At 40.2% G+C, this 17,244-nt stretch overlaps 1 protein-coding gene across 1 annotated transcript in view; it reads right to left on the bottom strand.

Annotated features, from left to right (window-relative positions):
• Window positions 1–17,244, bottom strand: part of ARHGAP15 (Rho GTPase activating protein 15) — a 339,350-nt gene that overhangs the window by 259,683 nt on the left and 62,423 nt on the right. The window contains exon 7 of the mRNA XM_074594484.1: window positions 15,464–15,553. Within this exon, the coding sequence (XP_074450585.1) occupies window positions 15,464–15,553 (90 nt within the window). The remainder of the gene's footprint in view (window positions 1–15,463; window positions 15,554–17,244) is intronic.

Raw genomic sequence — 17,244 nt, 5'->3', positions numbered from 1 at the left:
GAATCTGAAGAAAAAGGCGAAACTCTTGGGTTGAGACAAAGGCAGTTTAACAGAACAGCAAAGGGAATGAGAAAACAACAACAACAACAATGCGGACAGAGGAATATACAAACACAATTTCGGAACCGATGCCCCAGCCCGAATAGACTTCCCGCACCCTCCCCCGGCAGCTCCGGGTGGGCATGGCTCCCACGGGATGGAATGCCTGTGTCCCTGCGGAAAATTAACCCTATCCCCACCAGAACCAGGACACCCCATTTTTAGCCCAGGGCTTCATAAAAAGCATTGCCACCATAATCGCAATGTTCTTAGTTAAATTTTCCATGTAGCCAAGAGGCCTGGACACTATATAAGCACATTTTTATTACTTTAATAGCATGTCATTTTAATTAGAAGTGACATCCCAAAACAACAGTATTGCTCTACTCGCACGCGCTGTCACCAGAGAGACCACCGGCCGGTCAATGCAGTGTTTCCCGGTCCTGCGATACTGCAGCTTCTCCATCCTAATACGACAAAATTAATTCTCACAACCTGATAACAAGGCCGTTACTATACTAACAATGGTAAAAGGTGGCTCTGCTAGAACAGCCTCATGTACTCGAGCATTTCGGATCAAAGGTCTATTGAACAGCAACAACAAATAGAATCAATTTCTTCAACCCTTTCCGCATTTCTAAACATCTAAACACACCACAGATTGTGACGTCACGAAGCTCAGGCGAGTGGTGCCGTGGGACGGCCAGCCCTGCTCCAGCCACGAGATCTAAGGGAGAGCTCTCCCGACAGGGGAACCCAGCCACCAGCTGGAGACACCTTCACGCTCTGGTGTTCGACCGTGGTCTAGGTGGAGATGGCTCACTTAGCCACAGCAAAGAGGAAGCGGCAGGAACGGAGGGAAACGTGCGGTTGACTACACACATTGACTAAGCGGTGTGAATCTCGGTGATCCCTCACCCTGAGCCCCGGTTATGCCCTCTGCCAGCTTGACTCCACCGCGCTGCCATTCCAAAAGCCGCGCTGATAAACTGCAGCGGTTGTGCCAATGGAGAAGACAGGAAACAGTCTTCAATCAATGGGACCACACCAGCTGTATCACAAACACCATTCCTTAAGGTAGGGATACTAAGTGAAAAAAAATTTTTATTTATTATTTTTTTAAGGAAATAGGACAAAGGAGAATTCAAGAGCAAGAGGAATTGTATGACAGCAAATACAGCGGAAAAGTGATTTTTCTTTTTTTTTTTTCCTTTTTTTTTTCCTTTTTTCTAATGAAGGGTAAAGAGTGAGAGTTTAGGAAAGCAATGGGAAGTGAAATGTTCCTCTGAAATGAAGAAAAACAGGCTGTGATACGAATCAAGTAAAAAAAATAAATAGTTTTAAGCACAGTTATGGCACTAGTGGTATCACGTTTTAAAGGAAGCGTTGTGAATATCACATAGACCTACAAGCCCATTGGGACTTGGAGTCTTTTGTCCAGTAACTACCACCCGACAAGCGTTAGTTACTGAAACGATGACATCCCAAGGAAACAGCCATGAAGACATTTAATAATCAAGTAATTGAGTTCATAAAGGCTATTTGATATGGCTTGTAAATATGAACATACACATCTGGATGTATCAGAGAAACCTGACTCCAAAACGCTCTCTAAACAAGACCAACTATAAATGCAGACTATTCCAGCACATACAGATAAATTCCTGATAGGTATCCAAACTCTGGACAATCTAATAGCAGCTTATCATTGATTGCATGCTAGACAACAATTTAGGGTTTGTTTTCCATTAGCAAACACCTCAAATTACATGAAAGGCAGAAAAAGTTCCCTAGATACAAACATTAAATATTTATCAGCCTTATGTCTGCTCAGTCACCACTCATCTAAAAAAGTCCATTAATTAAATACTTTAGAAACGATTAAAACACTTCTTTAGAACTTATTGGCACCTGTTAATTCACTGACCCTACGAGGCTGTGGCAGTAAATGTCTCGTTTGATTGCTTCTGTTACCAATAAGTCAGCGGCTTAAAGACAAAGGAGACATGATGCAACTTCACGTACCACAGCCTTGCCTTAAAACACAAAAGCCAGTATCTAGAGGCAGAGGAACAGAACATTTATGTAGACAGGGCAGCACAAATAATCTATTTAACCTAATCTTTTAATTACAGGAAACATCTCGTAGCAAGACATACAAGAGCAATGAAATGACCCAGAGCTAGAAATCAAGATGATATATTTGTGCATGTGAAAGTAACACCAGTAGAATTCATAAAAGAAAACCTCCTTGGGCATTATTATCTTTCCATCAGGATATACTGTCATCACATTGAGAACAGGAGAAAAATTGCTTAAAATATGTTCTTAAAATACAAAAATATAAAATAGAGGGTAAAGAAGACAAAAACAAAACCAGAGAAAGGTAAATAAAATTAGAGGGGGGGAAAAAACGCAGGTGAAAAGAAATCTCCATTTGAATCAAAAAAGGAGCATCTTAGGAGGAGGGGGAGGAAAGAAATAAGGGACAGACCCTAATAGCTTGACATAGCACAGCACCTACTCTACAGAAGCTGCAACGATTTTGGTGTCATTATTTACTCAGTAATGCACTATTCAGCGGAGAGGGGTGTTCAAATCTGGCCCTGCTTGGGCAGTATGCAAATCTTCTCCCACTCCTCTGCAAGCTCTTAAGGCTCGCTGGCAGAGAGTCCCCTGAAGAGTCCTGGCAATGCCACACACTGCGGTGGGAAACGAGCATCTTGCAAAGAACCCCTGAGATCCTCCTACCCCCTCAAATCTGCGCAAGTGGGGAAGTGTTGCCTGGAAGGGGGAGCGAGACAGAGCGTGTGTGCAGGAGAGGGAGTGAAAACAACACTAGTAATTATAAGAGAGTCCTGAAATACCAGGAGATGGAGACAATAATTGATCCTTAAGAAAAAAAAAAAATAATTGTATACTCCTCGCTATATATAACATTTTCCCCCTTCCCATTTGTGATATTCTGACCCTTTGTTCCGATCCTTTACCTTGCTACATCTGAGTTATTACCGAATATTTGAAAAAATTGGCTTCCCTTCCTTTGATCTTCTACTATTGGATTACATTCTTCCTACTCCCTGTACACAGTTCTTCACTCCCACATTTATTTTCCCCATTTCTTTGTTTACATTCAATTTTACCATATTTCTTCACACTTTTCCGCACGGGTAAAGTCTATGTTATGTTCCAACACAGATTACTCTCTCTTATTCCTTACTTTGCACTTTTTAACTGAGCTCGTAGAATATTTTTTTCCAGAATTACAATTAAAAACAAAACAAAACAAAAAAGAACAAGTGTATGCAATGGTGAAAACGTGTTCCTTTTCACTCCACTGCAGCCTTAGCTGAATCGCGCTGCCATTGTTTTCCATCAGAACTTGCATTTCCAAACTTGGGAATTCCCATCAGTCTGTTTGACAGAATTTTCCTGGTTTTTTCTCAGGTGGTGTGCATTTTTCAAATGCCAGTAACATACCACTACAGAATTTCCCGGGAGGAACAGCTTGGTTTGAGGGACTCTTATTCAAAAGCCTTAGTTCCAAGAAAGCCATTTGAAACAGAAGAATCAAAACTGATTATTTACATTCTATAAATCAAAACAAAACTACAACCAATGCATTTCAAAATATTGCTATAATTATTTTCTACAGGCTGATAAATTGCTGGACATCCTTTCTTGAGCGCTGGTTGGCAATTTGTGAGCACTAAACAAAATGTTTATTTAATTTTAGATTGTGAATATAATTATTAAAAGTGTGATTCCAAATCCACATGATAAAAAAAAGAATATACAAGGGGAAAAAAAAAAAAAAGGCGGGGGGGGCATATTTCAGCTCCGTTACAGTGTTTTTACACCCCTGTCTATGGAAGGGGGGAGAGAGGCACTTGCCCCAGGGTGTAACTGGCTGCCTCTGCCCCGAGGGGTGGCAGAGCCCAGCCTCAGCAGGGGCAGAGCATCCCGAGGAAGGTGACAAACCTCGAGGTCACAGCAGTGTCCGCTATGCCAGTTTGGGGCTAAGAAACCACAAAGCTCAGGAAATCTCTACCAGCAATCCCAACTCCATTCTCTAAAGTATATTAAAATGACAGAGACGTAAAAAGGTATTTGCCCCACTTTTCTCAGCATGTTTAGAAGAGAACCTGCGTCTTTCTCAAAAAAGATAGGGATTATTTTCTGAACAAAGTATATTTTTTCTTCATAAACTGTGCACCATGATCCTTCTTTCTCCTACAATAAAAGCCAGCAGACATTATAAGCTGTGAAGAGCCATAAGACAGTATTCAAAGTCTGCAAAAAGGGTTCCTGTCTCTGACTCCCACATTCACACCCGAGTATTTCCATTTGTGGCCTCTCAAACACGTGGCTTGGGCTGTGCTGGCCAAGGACCAGCTTATATAGACTGCCCTACGAATTCAGCACAAGAGAGAAACATAGGCATGCTGCTATAGATACCCACAAAATTGCATAAGATCTACCCCTAGCGTAAATCAGGAGAGTTTGGGTGAAGTCAGTGTATTAGCATCAATGGCGGTGGGTCTTGTTACCCTCAGTCAAAATCTAACCCGTACAGTCTATAGCAGGTAGCCCTGTACCATGAGAAAATATGGGTGGGCTGTGAATGGGTTTTGCTACCATAACTAAAAAGAAAAGTAAAAAACCAGTCAATCCATCCTGCATTGATTTCAGTACTGGAGGATGGGGTATTGAAATGAGTAGATATTGGTTATTTCGATCTCTTGCTCCATGACGCCTGCTTGTCTCCTTTTAACTTTACCACCCATGAACGATGTTTCTGAATCAATTCAAGGGATCTCCGTACAGCCCACGATTAAAAAACTATTCCATTTCCATTGTTTTACAGCAGTAGTAGTGGCCAAAGCACGTGTCTGCTTGGTGTGCCTGGAAGCTGGGCGTTTGGTGGTAACAGGTTACTTCAACAGTTCGGACTAAAAAGCGTATCATTCACTTAACTGTGCAGTATCAGTGCAATTCATCTCAGTCCGTAACAGATGACATGTTCAATAGAATATGTAAAGTATGCCTCCACCTAGTGATGACTACGTACAAATAATAGAAAATAATAATAATTCTATTACTTAAGAGAATCTTAGTATTTGGATCCCATTTTCATAAATTAACATGTGCTCTCATACAAATATTCACTTATATCAATGCACACTTTCCATGCTGGAAAATTAGTCTAAAACTCAATCTGGAAAAGTTTACCTGTAAACTCTGACTTGTGCGTGCATGGGCGTGTGTGATACAATAAATGCTTTATAGGTTTCAAGTATGTGAAAATTTTAAATAATAACATGTTCGTAACAATCATGACTATTGTCTGCAAAGAAATACAAAACAAAGGGAGGCTGACTGAAGTGCTGCGGATTTTAAGTGTTAAAACCCTGTGGTAATTTAAGGTAGATAGTCTATTTTTAAATGAAATGGTAAGCAAACCTCATCTCCTCTTTGCAACTTTGCTTGCCAAGGAAAATGTCTGCTAAGCTTCTTGGATTACCCTGTTTTACAGACGCAATTGCAGATGTAATTGCTTGAAATTCCTAGGAATTGATTCACCCCAAATCAGAGAAAAGGCAATGAAAGTAAAAATTAAAAAAAAAAAAAAAAGAAAAGAAAAAACCCCAGCATACTAAGATAAGAAAAACCCCACCACACCAGGATTCAAGCAATCCAGCCCCTGAACTCAAACTCAAGTTTTTAACAACTCTCATAATCCATATCAAAATACTCTATAAATGGGAACAATTTGAGGCGCATCCTTAAAATCAATAAACTCGAGGAGGAGGTTTGAAAAGCCGGGGCGGGTGGGGGGAGCTCCCTCGTGGAAAATGTTCTTCTGGGTTTTCCTTTCATTTGCATCATCTGGGAACTACCTTAAATGTCTTCTCAGGCTGGCTATGCTTGTATTACCATTTCAAAAAGTCTCCCCATCCCATTAGTGGTCCATGAATCACAGCCTAAGAATGACTGCCCTGCTGAGAACCGGGAGGTACATTATCTAAAAGAGAGGGCAGGTCACCATTTGCATTTCTCCCCTTGCATTCCAGTTCCCTGCCGTTGTCCATTTAACACCTTGAAACAGCCAAAACCCTCCCCGTCCCCAAAGAGATATTTTTTTTTTGCGTGTGTGTGTGTGTTTTTCCTACACGCACACACAAAAATGTGAATCCCAAGCGCAGGGTCTGGCATCCCTGGGCACACCGACGCGAGGTGCCGCCTTTCCGAGAGAGGACAGCCAAGGCTCGCCGGGCCCAGCCAACTTCCAATATCTGCCTCGCTCATTACAGAGAAACACAAAAAAAATGGAGCAAAGGGACTTCGCCAAGATTTTAAAAAATGTAGTGGCTGGATACAGAAATACCAGCACCAAACATGTAAACAAGTCAGATTTGATTATCTCTGAGTGAGTTCATTTAGGATTCATTTTTCTCTTTGTTTTTTGTTTTTTTGTTGTTGTTGTTTTTTTCTTTTTTCCCCAAGAGTTTGATAAATTAAGGGAACACGTGCAATGTTTGGGCCATATCAAGACCATTTTTTTTTTTTTTTAATATTAACTTACATAGAAGGCTGCAAAAATCATACTGCTTTTAAAATTAATTTAGATGTGTTCACTCAGGAAAAATCACAAAACCTTAAAGTCCTAAAGAATCGGGAAATCCAGGCTCCTTTTGCATTTCTGCGCTCCCTTTCAGCTGTCGATAGCTAGGTCTATGAAAATACCATTTTCCCAGTTTTAGGGGTACACAAACCACAGCACCAAAGGCCTCACATCAGAGCACCCTGGGCTTTATCAAGTCCACCAAACTGGATATCTGTCGCGCTAATTCTAATTTTATGTGCTTTATCTTGGACCAGCCCTTTCCTTAGGAAGCTATTCACCCTTTCCCTATCAGCCCTGCTGATCAGAAGATAATCACCATTTTAAAGCATAAAACTACTACCACATGCATAATTTAGAGAACACAGGTTTACAGCAGCACTATTCCTTCCTAAAAGCAGACATTACCTCATTTAGCAACCGGCTAAAATAAGAGTTAATAGTATGAAATGTTTGGACGAGCACTGATTTCTGCCGAGAGATGCTTAAAAGCCGCTCCCTGCGGTGATGGTGAGGACACCCGCACCCTGTCCTCTGCAGGGCTGGTTGTCCCCTGGGAAGGGGACATCCCTGGTGGCAGTGGCCAGTCCCGGGCCTCGTTGGAGGCTGCCCGCGCCGGCTCGTGCGCTGCCCACGAGATGGCAGCAATATGTTTATGAATAATGCAGCAAGGGGCTGCAGCCCACTGCCATGCCGCATGTGAGCCGCACAACGCCACTCGCTTCTTCTGCTGTAAAAAAAAATAAATTAAAAAAAATAAAAAAAAAACTGGCAAAAAAAAACCCCAAACCAAAACAAAAAAACCCACCACACCGACCACCAACACAATCCTCTGTGAATTCAGCTGCAAAATGATGCAAAAAATCAGTGCAGCTCCCACTGTCATGCTTTGCTCATGGGTAAGCTGCCCAGATTGCTTTTTCCCTCAGGTTCGGTGTTATCCCCGGCACAAGGTGCTTCTTGTGCACTCACGTACTTGTCCAGGCCCTATGCTCCGCCGTGCTCGTCCCCGAGACGAAATTATTTCGCATGCATATTAAGCATTAACTGCTGTTATGTTTTATTTTTGCGATGCAGAAAATGCCTGTGGCTTGGAATAAATATTTTCTTTTCTGATGGACAAATAACATCTGCACGTCTGAAAGCTGCAGCGTAGCTGTCAAAAGCTAAGTGATTCACATAATTTCTTAAGAAGCACATGTGTATGAGCACACACAGACACTCGTACCTAGCACAGTCACTCACACAGCAGCGCTTACAGCCGTCAAAAGCTGGGCTCTTGAAAAAGCGCGGTGCACTATTATAATAATCATTTTTAGCAGACAGACATCTATGTCCACGCAATGTCAGATTTGGAGACTATGAGTTGTGGGTTGGTTTCTTTGGTTTTGTTTTTTTTAAATCAGCCTGATCTTCACAGAAAAAAACAAACAAACAAACAAAAAACCCAACCACAACTAAGGCTCGCTTTGTATTTTGATTTTGGACTTCTCTGGGTTTTCGTGAGACCCCAGGGCTCTGGTGTGTTATAGGAGCTGGATGCCCTGGTGTTTCATGGCCCGCGGCGAGTACCACAGCGGAGGAGATCTGCGGCGCTGCAGGCAGCATCACCGCGACACCCGCCCCATAGCAGCTCTGTCTTCAGCCAGACTTCATCAAAACCTCCATGAGCTGTTGACGTTACACGTCTCAAGTGATTCCCCCCCCAACACAGTGAATTTTTCATGAATTTTTTCATGGGGCAATAATTGGTGAAAAGGAACCGTCTAGCTAAGATGATATTTAGCTGCAAATCAATCGAAGTTTTGTTGAGATTTGGAATCTTCCTTGAGGTAGCCAGGTACGACAAAATGTTGCTTATTAGAAGTGGACTTCATTTCTGCAAAAATAATAACTTTTTTCACATTATCAGTAAAACGGTGACTAGGGGGTTTTTTATTTATTTATTTTTAAAATAGACTACTGTCCTGATTTTGTAGCCGCAAAATACCTGAGGCCCTTGCTGACACCACGGAGTTTTGCGTTGCCCCAAAGCAGGCACAGGGACCACAGAACGTGAAATACATTAGCTATAACTTTGTGGGAAATCTACTTCCAGTGCTCAACTTGTCGGTTTTATGAATAAAGTTGCTGTTCCTTGAAAACTTCGGAATTCTATTATAGAGGTTGAACATTTAGAGAGGTTCCTTGAAATTATATTCCAGAGGTTGAGGAATCAGTTTCCCAAAGCCTTTAAATGCACACCCTTGTCAAAGTCGAGCGTCTGCCTGCTGATACCTTGTGTATTTTAAAACTGTATACGGTTTGAAACAAAGTACAAATATTTTGGTACCTAGCATAAAAAAAAAGTTTTCTATAAATCACTTTCTACAATGTGCCACTGGTTTTATACACACAAAATCCAAGACCACACAGTTTGCACGTTCCTGTCATTAGGTGTAAAGCTTTGTTGTCACAGCCTGTACCACAGGAATAATGAAATATCTCCCTTTCTCTTTCATCACATTTTTTTTTTTGGGGGGGTGGGGGGGTGGAGACTGGCTTTATTACCTGGTATTTCTTAAAACTTGAATCACACCAAGCATTTTCGTGTCTGTATTTACAAAGCAACCTGAATTTCATTTCACTCTCAATATGCTCTCTTTGGGGTAACGGGAGTAACATCAAGTCTGAAACAGCCACGAGAGAAGGCAAACACGTTAATTCGCCCAGGGTGGTTAAAGTCTCACCGTTGCTCACCTAGCACTCCTGAAACAAGGGTGAAACTGCGGATCCCCTGGCTTATACAAGTGCCCCAGTTACCAGGCTCGTGCTTATTCTGGGTTAGAGGAGGACCTTTTCCTTTCTCAGGTAGTGCTTCTACCTAATATGCTCTTCAGTAACCAGGAGCACCTCCCTGGGTCTCAGGAGCAGCTACTGTCGACACAGGTAAACCGATTGCAATTAAATCTGCCCTTTTTATACACCAAAACAATAAAATAATTTAAAAAAAAAATTACCAAGCATCTCTAAATGTCTCTCCTCTTTATCACCTTAAAGTCTTTAGAAAGCAAAGTGACTTCTCAATTGTGTAACGTTTAGAATGTATATTGTGTGCATGGGTTTGTTTTTTTTTTCTGCAAAACTTTCCCCACAATCAAGGATATTTTCCTTCTTACCCTATGTACTCTCTCTCTTACTTTTCTGTCTTCATCAACAACAAAAACCTGGCATAAAGATACGCAAAGGAGACACAGCTCTACTGCCATTGCTTGATGTGATCCTGCCTGGTTTTGCAAGCTAAGAGCACTACTATAACACCTGATTCCGAAAGCAAAGATCTGGATCTGAACCGCTTGACACCTCAGGAAATTTGGGGACTCCAGGAAGGCAATGAACTAAAGAAAGCATTGTTTCATTTCTAGCTTTTAAAATAAAAGGAAAAGATAATAGAGCAATTAATAAATTTTAAGGAAGAGCCTCTATTTCAACCTCAAACCAGGACATCAACAGATGTGAATAAGAAGTTAGTCAAAAAAATGTCCCCAGAGCTATAATATTATAAAATCAGAATTAAGAGTCAGGTCCCAGAACCCTGAAATAAGCATAAATGTATATTTAAAGTGTCCACCATTCACAGCTCTGATTCTACATTTTGTTCACATTTCTGTCAAATACAGGAAGTATTATGTGGCTTTCAAAATGAAAAACTTTAAGAATAAGACAACTACATTGGGGGGGGGGGGGGAAGAAAAAAAAAAAAAAGGCAGGCATTCACAGGTCTTTTGTTTGGGTTACAAAAGAAAATAGCTGATACATGGAGAAGTCAGGAGATTGCATCCACCCATTAGGTTTTACTGAACATTTCGGTAGGGGCTTTTCTGGTAAGGTCACTAACAAGGTAGTTGAGAGAATTAGAAACACAATCCAGAGACCATTCCACATTGCTGTGTTCAAGATCTCCCACTTATATCAATTAAAAAAAAAAAAAAAGACTATTTTGTCCTTAAAAATATACACTAGAACATCACTGAGATGATGATTAAGACTGTTTCTTGTGCTATTTTAAAAACTAATTATAAGTTTATTATTTAAAGAACCTCTTGCTGATACCATCTGATAACTGTGTGATGCGGCTAAGTCTTTTAATTAGGAAAAAAAAAAAAATATATTCAGGTCCCTGGGATAGAAATTAAACTACGATCACAGCAGACAAACCTCCAGAAGTGGGCAAAATGCTATACAGAGGTTTGAAAATCACCACAGGTCCATCCGCTGGATGTGTAATTCAAAGCCAACAGAGATTGCTCCACGCCTTGGAGGAGCTTCAGGCAAGAGCACTCTCAGGCCCAGGAAACAGCCCTTTCTCCGGGGCAGGTTCAGGATGGAGAACACGCTCCAACTGCTGATAAGGACCACCAGAAACTTCACATCTCACTAAGTGCAAGGTGCCTTCCTTAGACTTGCCTCCTCCACACAGCATTTACATCGAAAAGCCATACAAAGAAATCCAAATACCAATCCCAGCCCAAGCCCCTCCACATCGCACCCTCAGTGCTCCCTCTAGAGAGACCATGGAAAAGAAAATGATCCCCATGGCAAGAAGTGGTGACTTAAAACATTCCTGGGAGGCATCCAGATACTATACTGATCCTACAGTATGTAGAACAAAATAGCTTATCATTCAGATTATCCTCTTGGACAAAGCTGGATAGCTTCAAGGACAAGGGAGTTACCCTAGATCCGCACCATAAACGTTATTATATATGAAACAGCTGCAAGATAAATTCTTTCATGTTACGCATAGGTACAGTTGTACTTTCAGCTGTCTCACTGTTGAAATACTGTATGTCTTACACGGATTTCAATATTTGTAAAATACACTCACAAATTTGTAAAAAACTCATTTTTAGTTGCGTATGAGTGAGCAACCCCTTACAGCTGCAGTGTATTTAAAAAAAAAAAAAAAAACAAAACACAAAACCACCGCAATATCACACCAATCTGTGGCTAAAGCCAGGGAATTGAAACTCCAGAAATTCTTCATATGAAACCTTCCTAAAAAATGAACTTGGTAAACAGGGGAAAAAAATATTACTAAAGAAACTAAAAAAAATGTCAGTTGGTTAAACAAATTGTGCTATTAAGAAAGAAAAAAGCAGCTCCACCAATTCCCAAGTACGCTGCATGTGACCTTTTTCTGCACTCTTCACCTCTCTCCTATTTTTCCTTTTCTTTTTTGAATCATCCAAGAGAAATCTTCCAAAACCTCTTCAAGGAAATAGTCTACAGCCACAAGACTTTGTGCTAATGGAGCTCCCGAATTATGAAGCCAGAAGTCAAGAGCACGGCTTCCACGACGTCTGGGCTGAATTTGAAATTAAAAGGGCTGCTTGACTTAGCATCAAGGGTGAGTGAAGCAGGGGAAAGGATAAACTCCAGTTGAAAAGTTTACTAAAAGCAGAAAACACTGAATATTGAGAAAATCTGTAAACTAACCTAGTTACTGGTGCCTCGGCAGCCATATTAGTACTGCCTCAAGAGCACCCCATCATGTTACTTTCTTTTTTGATAACCCACATCAAAACGCACCTACCCACTATCAAGCTAAGCCAAATAAAGGAAAGAGGAGAACGACAGAGTGACATAGGCGCTGTTTCTGTTCCAGTTGCTGACTGACAACACCGCCATCCCTTAACATGGTTTTATTTAGTTATTACAACCATCTCTCTGTAAATGACACTTAGGATTATTTAAGATTATGTTGTAATCCTTTTAATCCTCAGTGCTTTAAATTTCAGGCTAAACACCAAAGAGCAAACTAGCACTTAGCAGAAATATTTAAAGCATGTGATTTGAACATAAATCTTCTTTTATTCACCACTCCTCTGATGAAGACCTAGTGTATCGCGTCATTCAGGCAGCAAGAACAAACAGCACGGCATCTCACTGCAAACCGCTACGTTTCCCCACGTCACGTGAGGCTGTTTCTAACCAGTTCTTTCCCTTGGTGCTAGCTATATCATCAATAAAATAAATGAAGGAAAAATCAGAGGGTTATATTTTATAAAGTTGTGCATATTTCCAGTTACTATTAAGGAAAACTTGGAAAAAACCCTCCACGTAACGTGTTCATCAAGAACAGAAATAGATTGCACGCACAAATTGGATAGTGTGAGAGACGGATCAGATTTATCCTGTTAAACAGGGAGTAGCTCAATTAAAATGAGTGGAGTAACACTGCTGAAAACCTCATGATCAAGCCCAGAAACCCAAATCTTCCTGCCTGAATATCATTTACTTGCAGCTTCCTCTTTTTTCTTTCCCTGCATCGATCATGTTTCCAATTAGTTTTCTTTATGATACTCCTATACTCCCATCTTCTTGTTACCATCCATTAACTGTCATACGCTAAGATTTTAAATTCAAGATTTCCTTCTTTTTCTTCAAACCAAAATCTCAACAGTCATTTTCTATTTCTAATCTATAATTCATGAACTCAAATTGAGCACCCAGGCTAAATCAAACTCAAAATTCTGCATCTACTCCTGGTACAACACATTAGCAGAAAGCAACCACTGCTCTGTTTGAATCACAAAATAATGGTTTATTATTCAAAAAGTAATGAAACAGAACCCCACCAACTATGCTTTGTTGCCATGCTTTGAAGATTTAATCACACTTATTTCTGATCATTTCAGAGTTAGGCAGCAAATGTATTTAATCAAATGGCAATGCAATGCATCTATATTTAGGTCGCCAAAAAAAAAAAAAATTAAAAAAAATCACCCATGTTCTTTTCATTTCAACAAGTCTATGAATAAGTAGACATATATTATCAATCTGATTCCCACCCACTAGGGATAAGTAGATCATCAGAAGCGTTTCCTGAAATATTCAGTATCCAGGTACAAACTGACCTCTCCGCTTTCGAACTCGCCTTGGATTCCCTCCAGACTATCTCATAAATCTTCGCTCGCTCTCTCTCGAGTCCCCTTCCCACTCTATCTGCTCATGTAGCACCAGTCTCATTCAGTCCTTCCCTTTCCCAAAATGTCACCACTACTGATGCCAAAGCCTTCTCCTCTTTCGCTCTTACCATCTGGCATAATCTTCTTGTAGCTCTCTGTCTAAACAATGCTCCATCCCTTTTCAAAATGTGTCTTAACATATGTCCTTCCTCCCATGCTTTTACTTCTTAATGTCTCTCCCACTCACTTATTGGCTTGATGAAGACACGTTTTAATGGGTTCAAACAGTAGTGCATGAGTTTCCTTTCTCACATCATTCTGATTCAGTGGAGTTACACCTCACACTAACAGAAGTGAGAAGAAAATGCATTGCAAAGTCTTCGTACAACCAGTTTGGTAAATCAATAGCAGAGCTTCATTTGTCTTTACATTGGAAACGTATTAGCTGCAATGAATCACCGCTCCAGTATGCATTTCCAAACAGAAATTTTGCTTACTGCAAAATGAGAAATAAACCCTAGAAGCTCAGAAGACTTGTCAGCGTGCTCAGGGGGTTGCAGGAGTGAAGGCTGAGGTTATACTTAATCACGTTCCAAGTAAAAAAGCTGAAGATTGACAGCAAAACCAAAATATTTATTCTAAAAATACCTAGGAAATGACAAAGCTCCAAGTGTTGTCTCAAGTCAACCTGAAGGATGTGGGGGGTATAGAAGCGTAAGTCTCACTGTCTTGAAGAAGAGGAACGTTGCTAAATATTGCATGTGCTTCAGAAAGATGTCTAGAAAAACAAACCTTGAAAAATCTCTGGAACACCCAGTTCACCCAAAGAGGTTTCTTTTCAAGAAGCCATGTACAGTCCCTTGGGGGAATTTGTGTGTGGCAGTCTTGTTCTTAAACCCCAGACCCGGGCACAGTTGGCTCCTCCAGCATGTTTCACTTGGTGATGATGCCAAAGGACTATCTGGTAACTAACAGTATCTTGACCCTGATGCGTTCCCTTCTGTGTTTCTCTTCCCTTTATTGTTTGTATTGTTAAAAATTCTTAATGTTAGAACTCTGGGAAACAACTCTATTCATAGAGAATAATATTTTGATGTGGCTTGATGCAACTTTTAGTGAAACAAAAAAAAAACCAAACCCTTTTCTACTGATATTCATGGGAGTTGGAGTATGTCCAAAACCTGAAGATGTTGCAATAAACTATTTTAGCCCCTAGATCCTGGAATGTTAACCTTGCAGTAACGCTTTTCTCGTCCTTTCATCTTCTTGGGCCTTGATCCTCCCTTTCAATTCAATGGGATTTAGACGAAGCAATTAAATAATATTATTTTCCATCAATGAAGAATAGTCCTATGAGAAATACATGTCCTTCTATGCTGGCCCTGATAGAGGCAAGCTTTTAAAAACCTCCCCTCCCCTTCCAGAAATGAACCTGGGTCATCACCGTCTGAGAACCCTGAACAGCAATAAAAATAAACAGAGTAACCGCACTGTGTTGGAGCCATGCTTGTATAAGCAGTTTGAAGAAGTTGTGTTTATGGAAGTCCTTTAGGTCAAGATTCTAGGCCTGAACCCAAAGCAATTACCTACTAAGTTTTAAAAACAAATGGAATATAGAGCATTAATCAATAAATCAACAGGTTCTCAAGTGTTTAGGAGACTCAGTCATCAGAAATCCTTCTCTTAGAAAAACAGTAAACCGATGCTTGATAAAATGTTACACTCCTGTATTGGTAAGAAAAACGCTGTATGAAATCGGTCTCTACTTATTAAAACCAAGGAAATAGAACCTGCCTCTTAACAGAGTTTATACTCAAATGAGCAATGAAACGCATACGTTGCCTCTTACCTGAAAGACGTTCTTTCTGCTGGATTTCTCTGAGGTCCACTCAATGCGAGCACCACACAAATCCACACACTCAGGTTTATGTCCTGGTTTCTGGAAAGAAAAAAAAAAAAAAAAAAAAAATCCACCATGAACATGGCTTGACTTTTCACAAGTGGGGACAGTTATCAGATAAAGCAAGAACAGATCAAGTTCAAGCATCAGATTATTGTAGCACAGCTGCTGCTATTACTGAAAAGAGTTCATTATTCCCTGGTATTATTAAATAACCACTCCTGAGGTGTTTTAACTCAGAAATAAGGTTCTTATGCTAGATATATAATTTTAAAGATAATTAGATGGTTTAAAAACCAGTCTAATATAACATAAACATAAAACAGACAACATAATATAACATAACATAAAACAGATCAAAACACAAATGCCTACACATTGACCAGAGATTTTAAATTCTTACTTTGAAAAACCTCTTGAAAAGCCTTTGGGTTGAAAAGGTAAAGATTTGTGGTTTTTCCAAATGCAAATTTAAACTGGTGCAGTTGGAAAGGACAGAAATTAGACAAGAACATACGTCGTATCTGTAAGACAAGCTATCTCCTTTCTCCAAAAAAATTATCATTTCTAGCTCCTAAACAAAAATATATAAATAAGAGGCTTCGAGGGCATATGTGTGACACCCCGAAAGAGCTCAACACTAGGGTAGCTCCACACACTTTGCTGCTTCGCGATGTCGGTCCCCGCATCCCGGAGTGACACAGCTCTGCCTCCCCAGCTCCTCCGTATGGATGCAAATAATTTGGAGAGCAGATTTGTTTGCCTGTATCATCTACGTTGCTGGGAGTTGGTGTAAAGCACAATAATCCTCATTTACCATCTAAGCTACTTCTCCAGGGACTCGGCCTGCGCAGCACTTCTGGCAAAGCCCATGTAGTTTAGAGTAGCCATCGTAGATTAGGTTACTGCACGTCCCAGACAACAACAAAAATACTAGAGCTAACAGTATAAAGCACTAATAAGTCCCTTTTGGGTAAGATATGGAGTAATATCCACATAACATAATTAATCAGCTTGATGTGTCTTTTTTGCTCTGTTGTTCTTAAACCATTTTACCTTAAAGAAATGGCATTAGTGATAAAGAAAACAGAGTTAATAGAAGAAGTTACAGTGGCCAGTCCGGCATCAACCACATCATCAGCTTTCCAAAGATTGCTCACTGAATTTTTCTGATGTTGCTATCAAAGGCTAAAAAAAAAAAAAAAAAAAAAAAAAAAAAAAAAAAAAGTGTGTTCTCCAGGGTGCTTTTGAGATGGGTAGAAAAGGACCTATTTAGGTTAAAAGAAGTAGAGTAAGAAATCCTGGTCAAGTAATTTGCAGCCAGAGACTCTGGCATTTTTCAGTACTGGAGTTGTAATTATCGTCTACATTTGCCAAACCATAAAACCACCATGGTTCAGCTCCTCTAAAACTGACAGTCCTGCATGTCTTTGTTCCTTTTTTATTTTTTATATATTATTTTTTTTTAATAGAAAAAATATGCTATTCAAAACAGAAGGATGTTCTTGCGGCTAAACCACTGGAAGAGCAGGGTTTGGATTTTTTTTCTCCAGCTCGGCCTCAAACTTCCTGCCTGGCCTCTGACAAGAACTTAACCTTCCTGAATTTTGAATAACAGATCAAAACTTCAGTATCGATAGTTGATTTTAAAAGGAAGTTTTGAAATTTAATCCGTTAATATTTGCATGGCAAAAGCGACAAAGTGGAAAAACAACCAGACAAACATCAAC

This window comes from Larus michahellis, chromosome 7, assembly GCF_964199755.1.
Source record: "Larus michahellis chromosome 7, bLarMic1.1, whole genome shotgun sequence".
NCBI classification, from domain to species: Eukaryota; Metazoa; Chordata; class Aves; order Charadriiformes; family Laridae; genus Larus; species Larus michahellis.
This window is presented reverse-complemented; position numbering and strand designations above follow the sequence as displayed.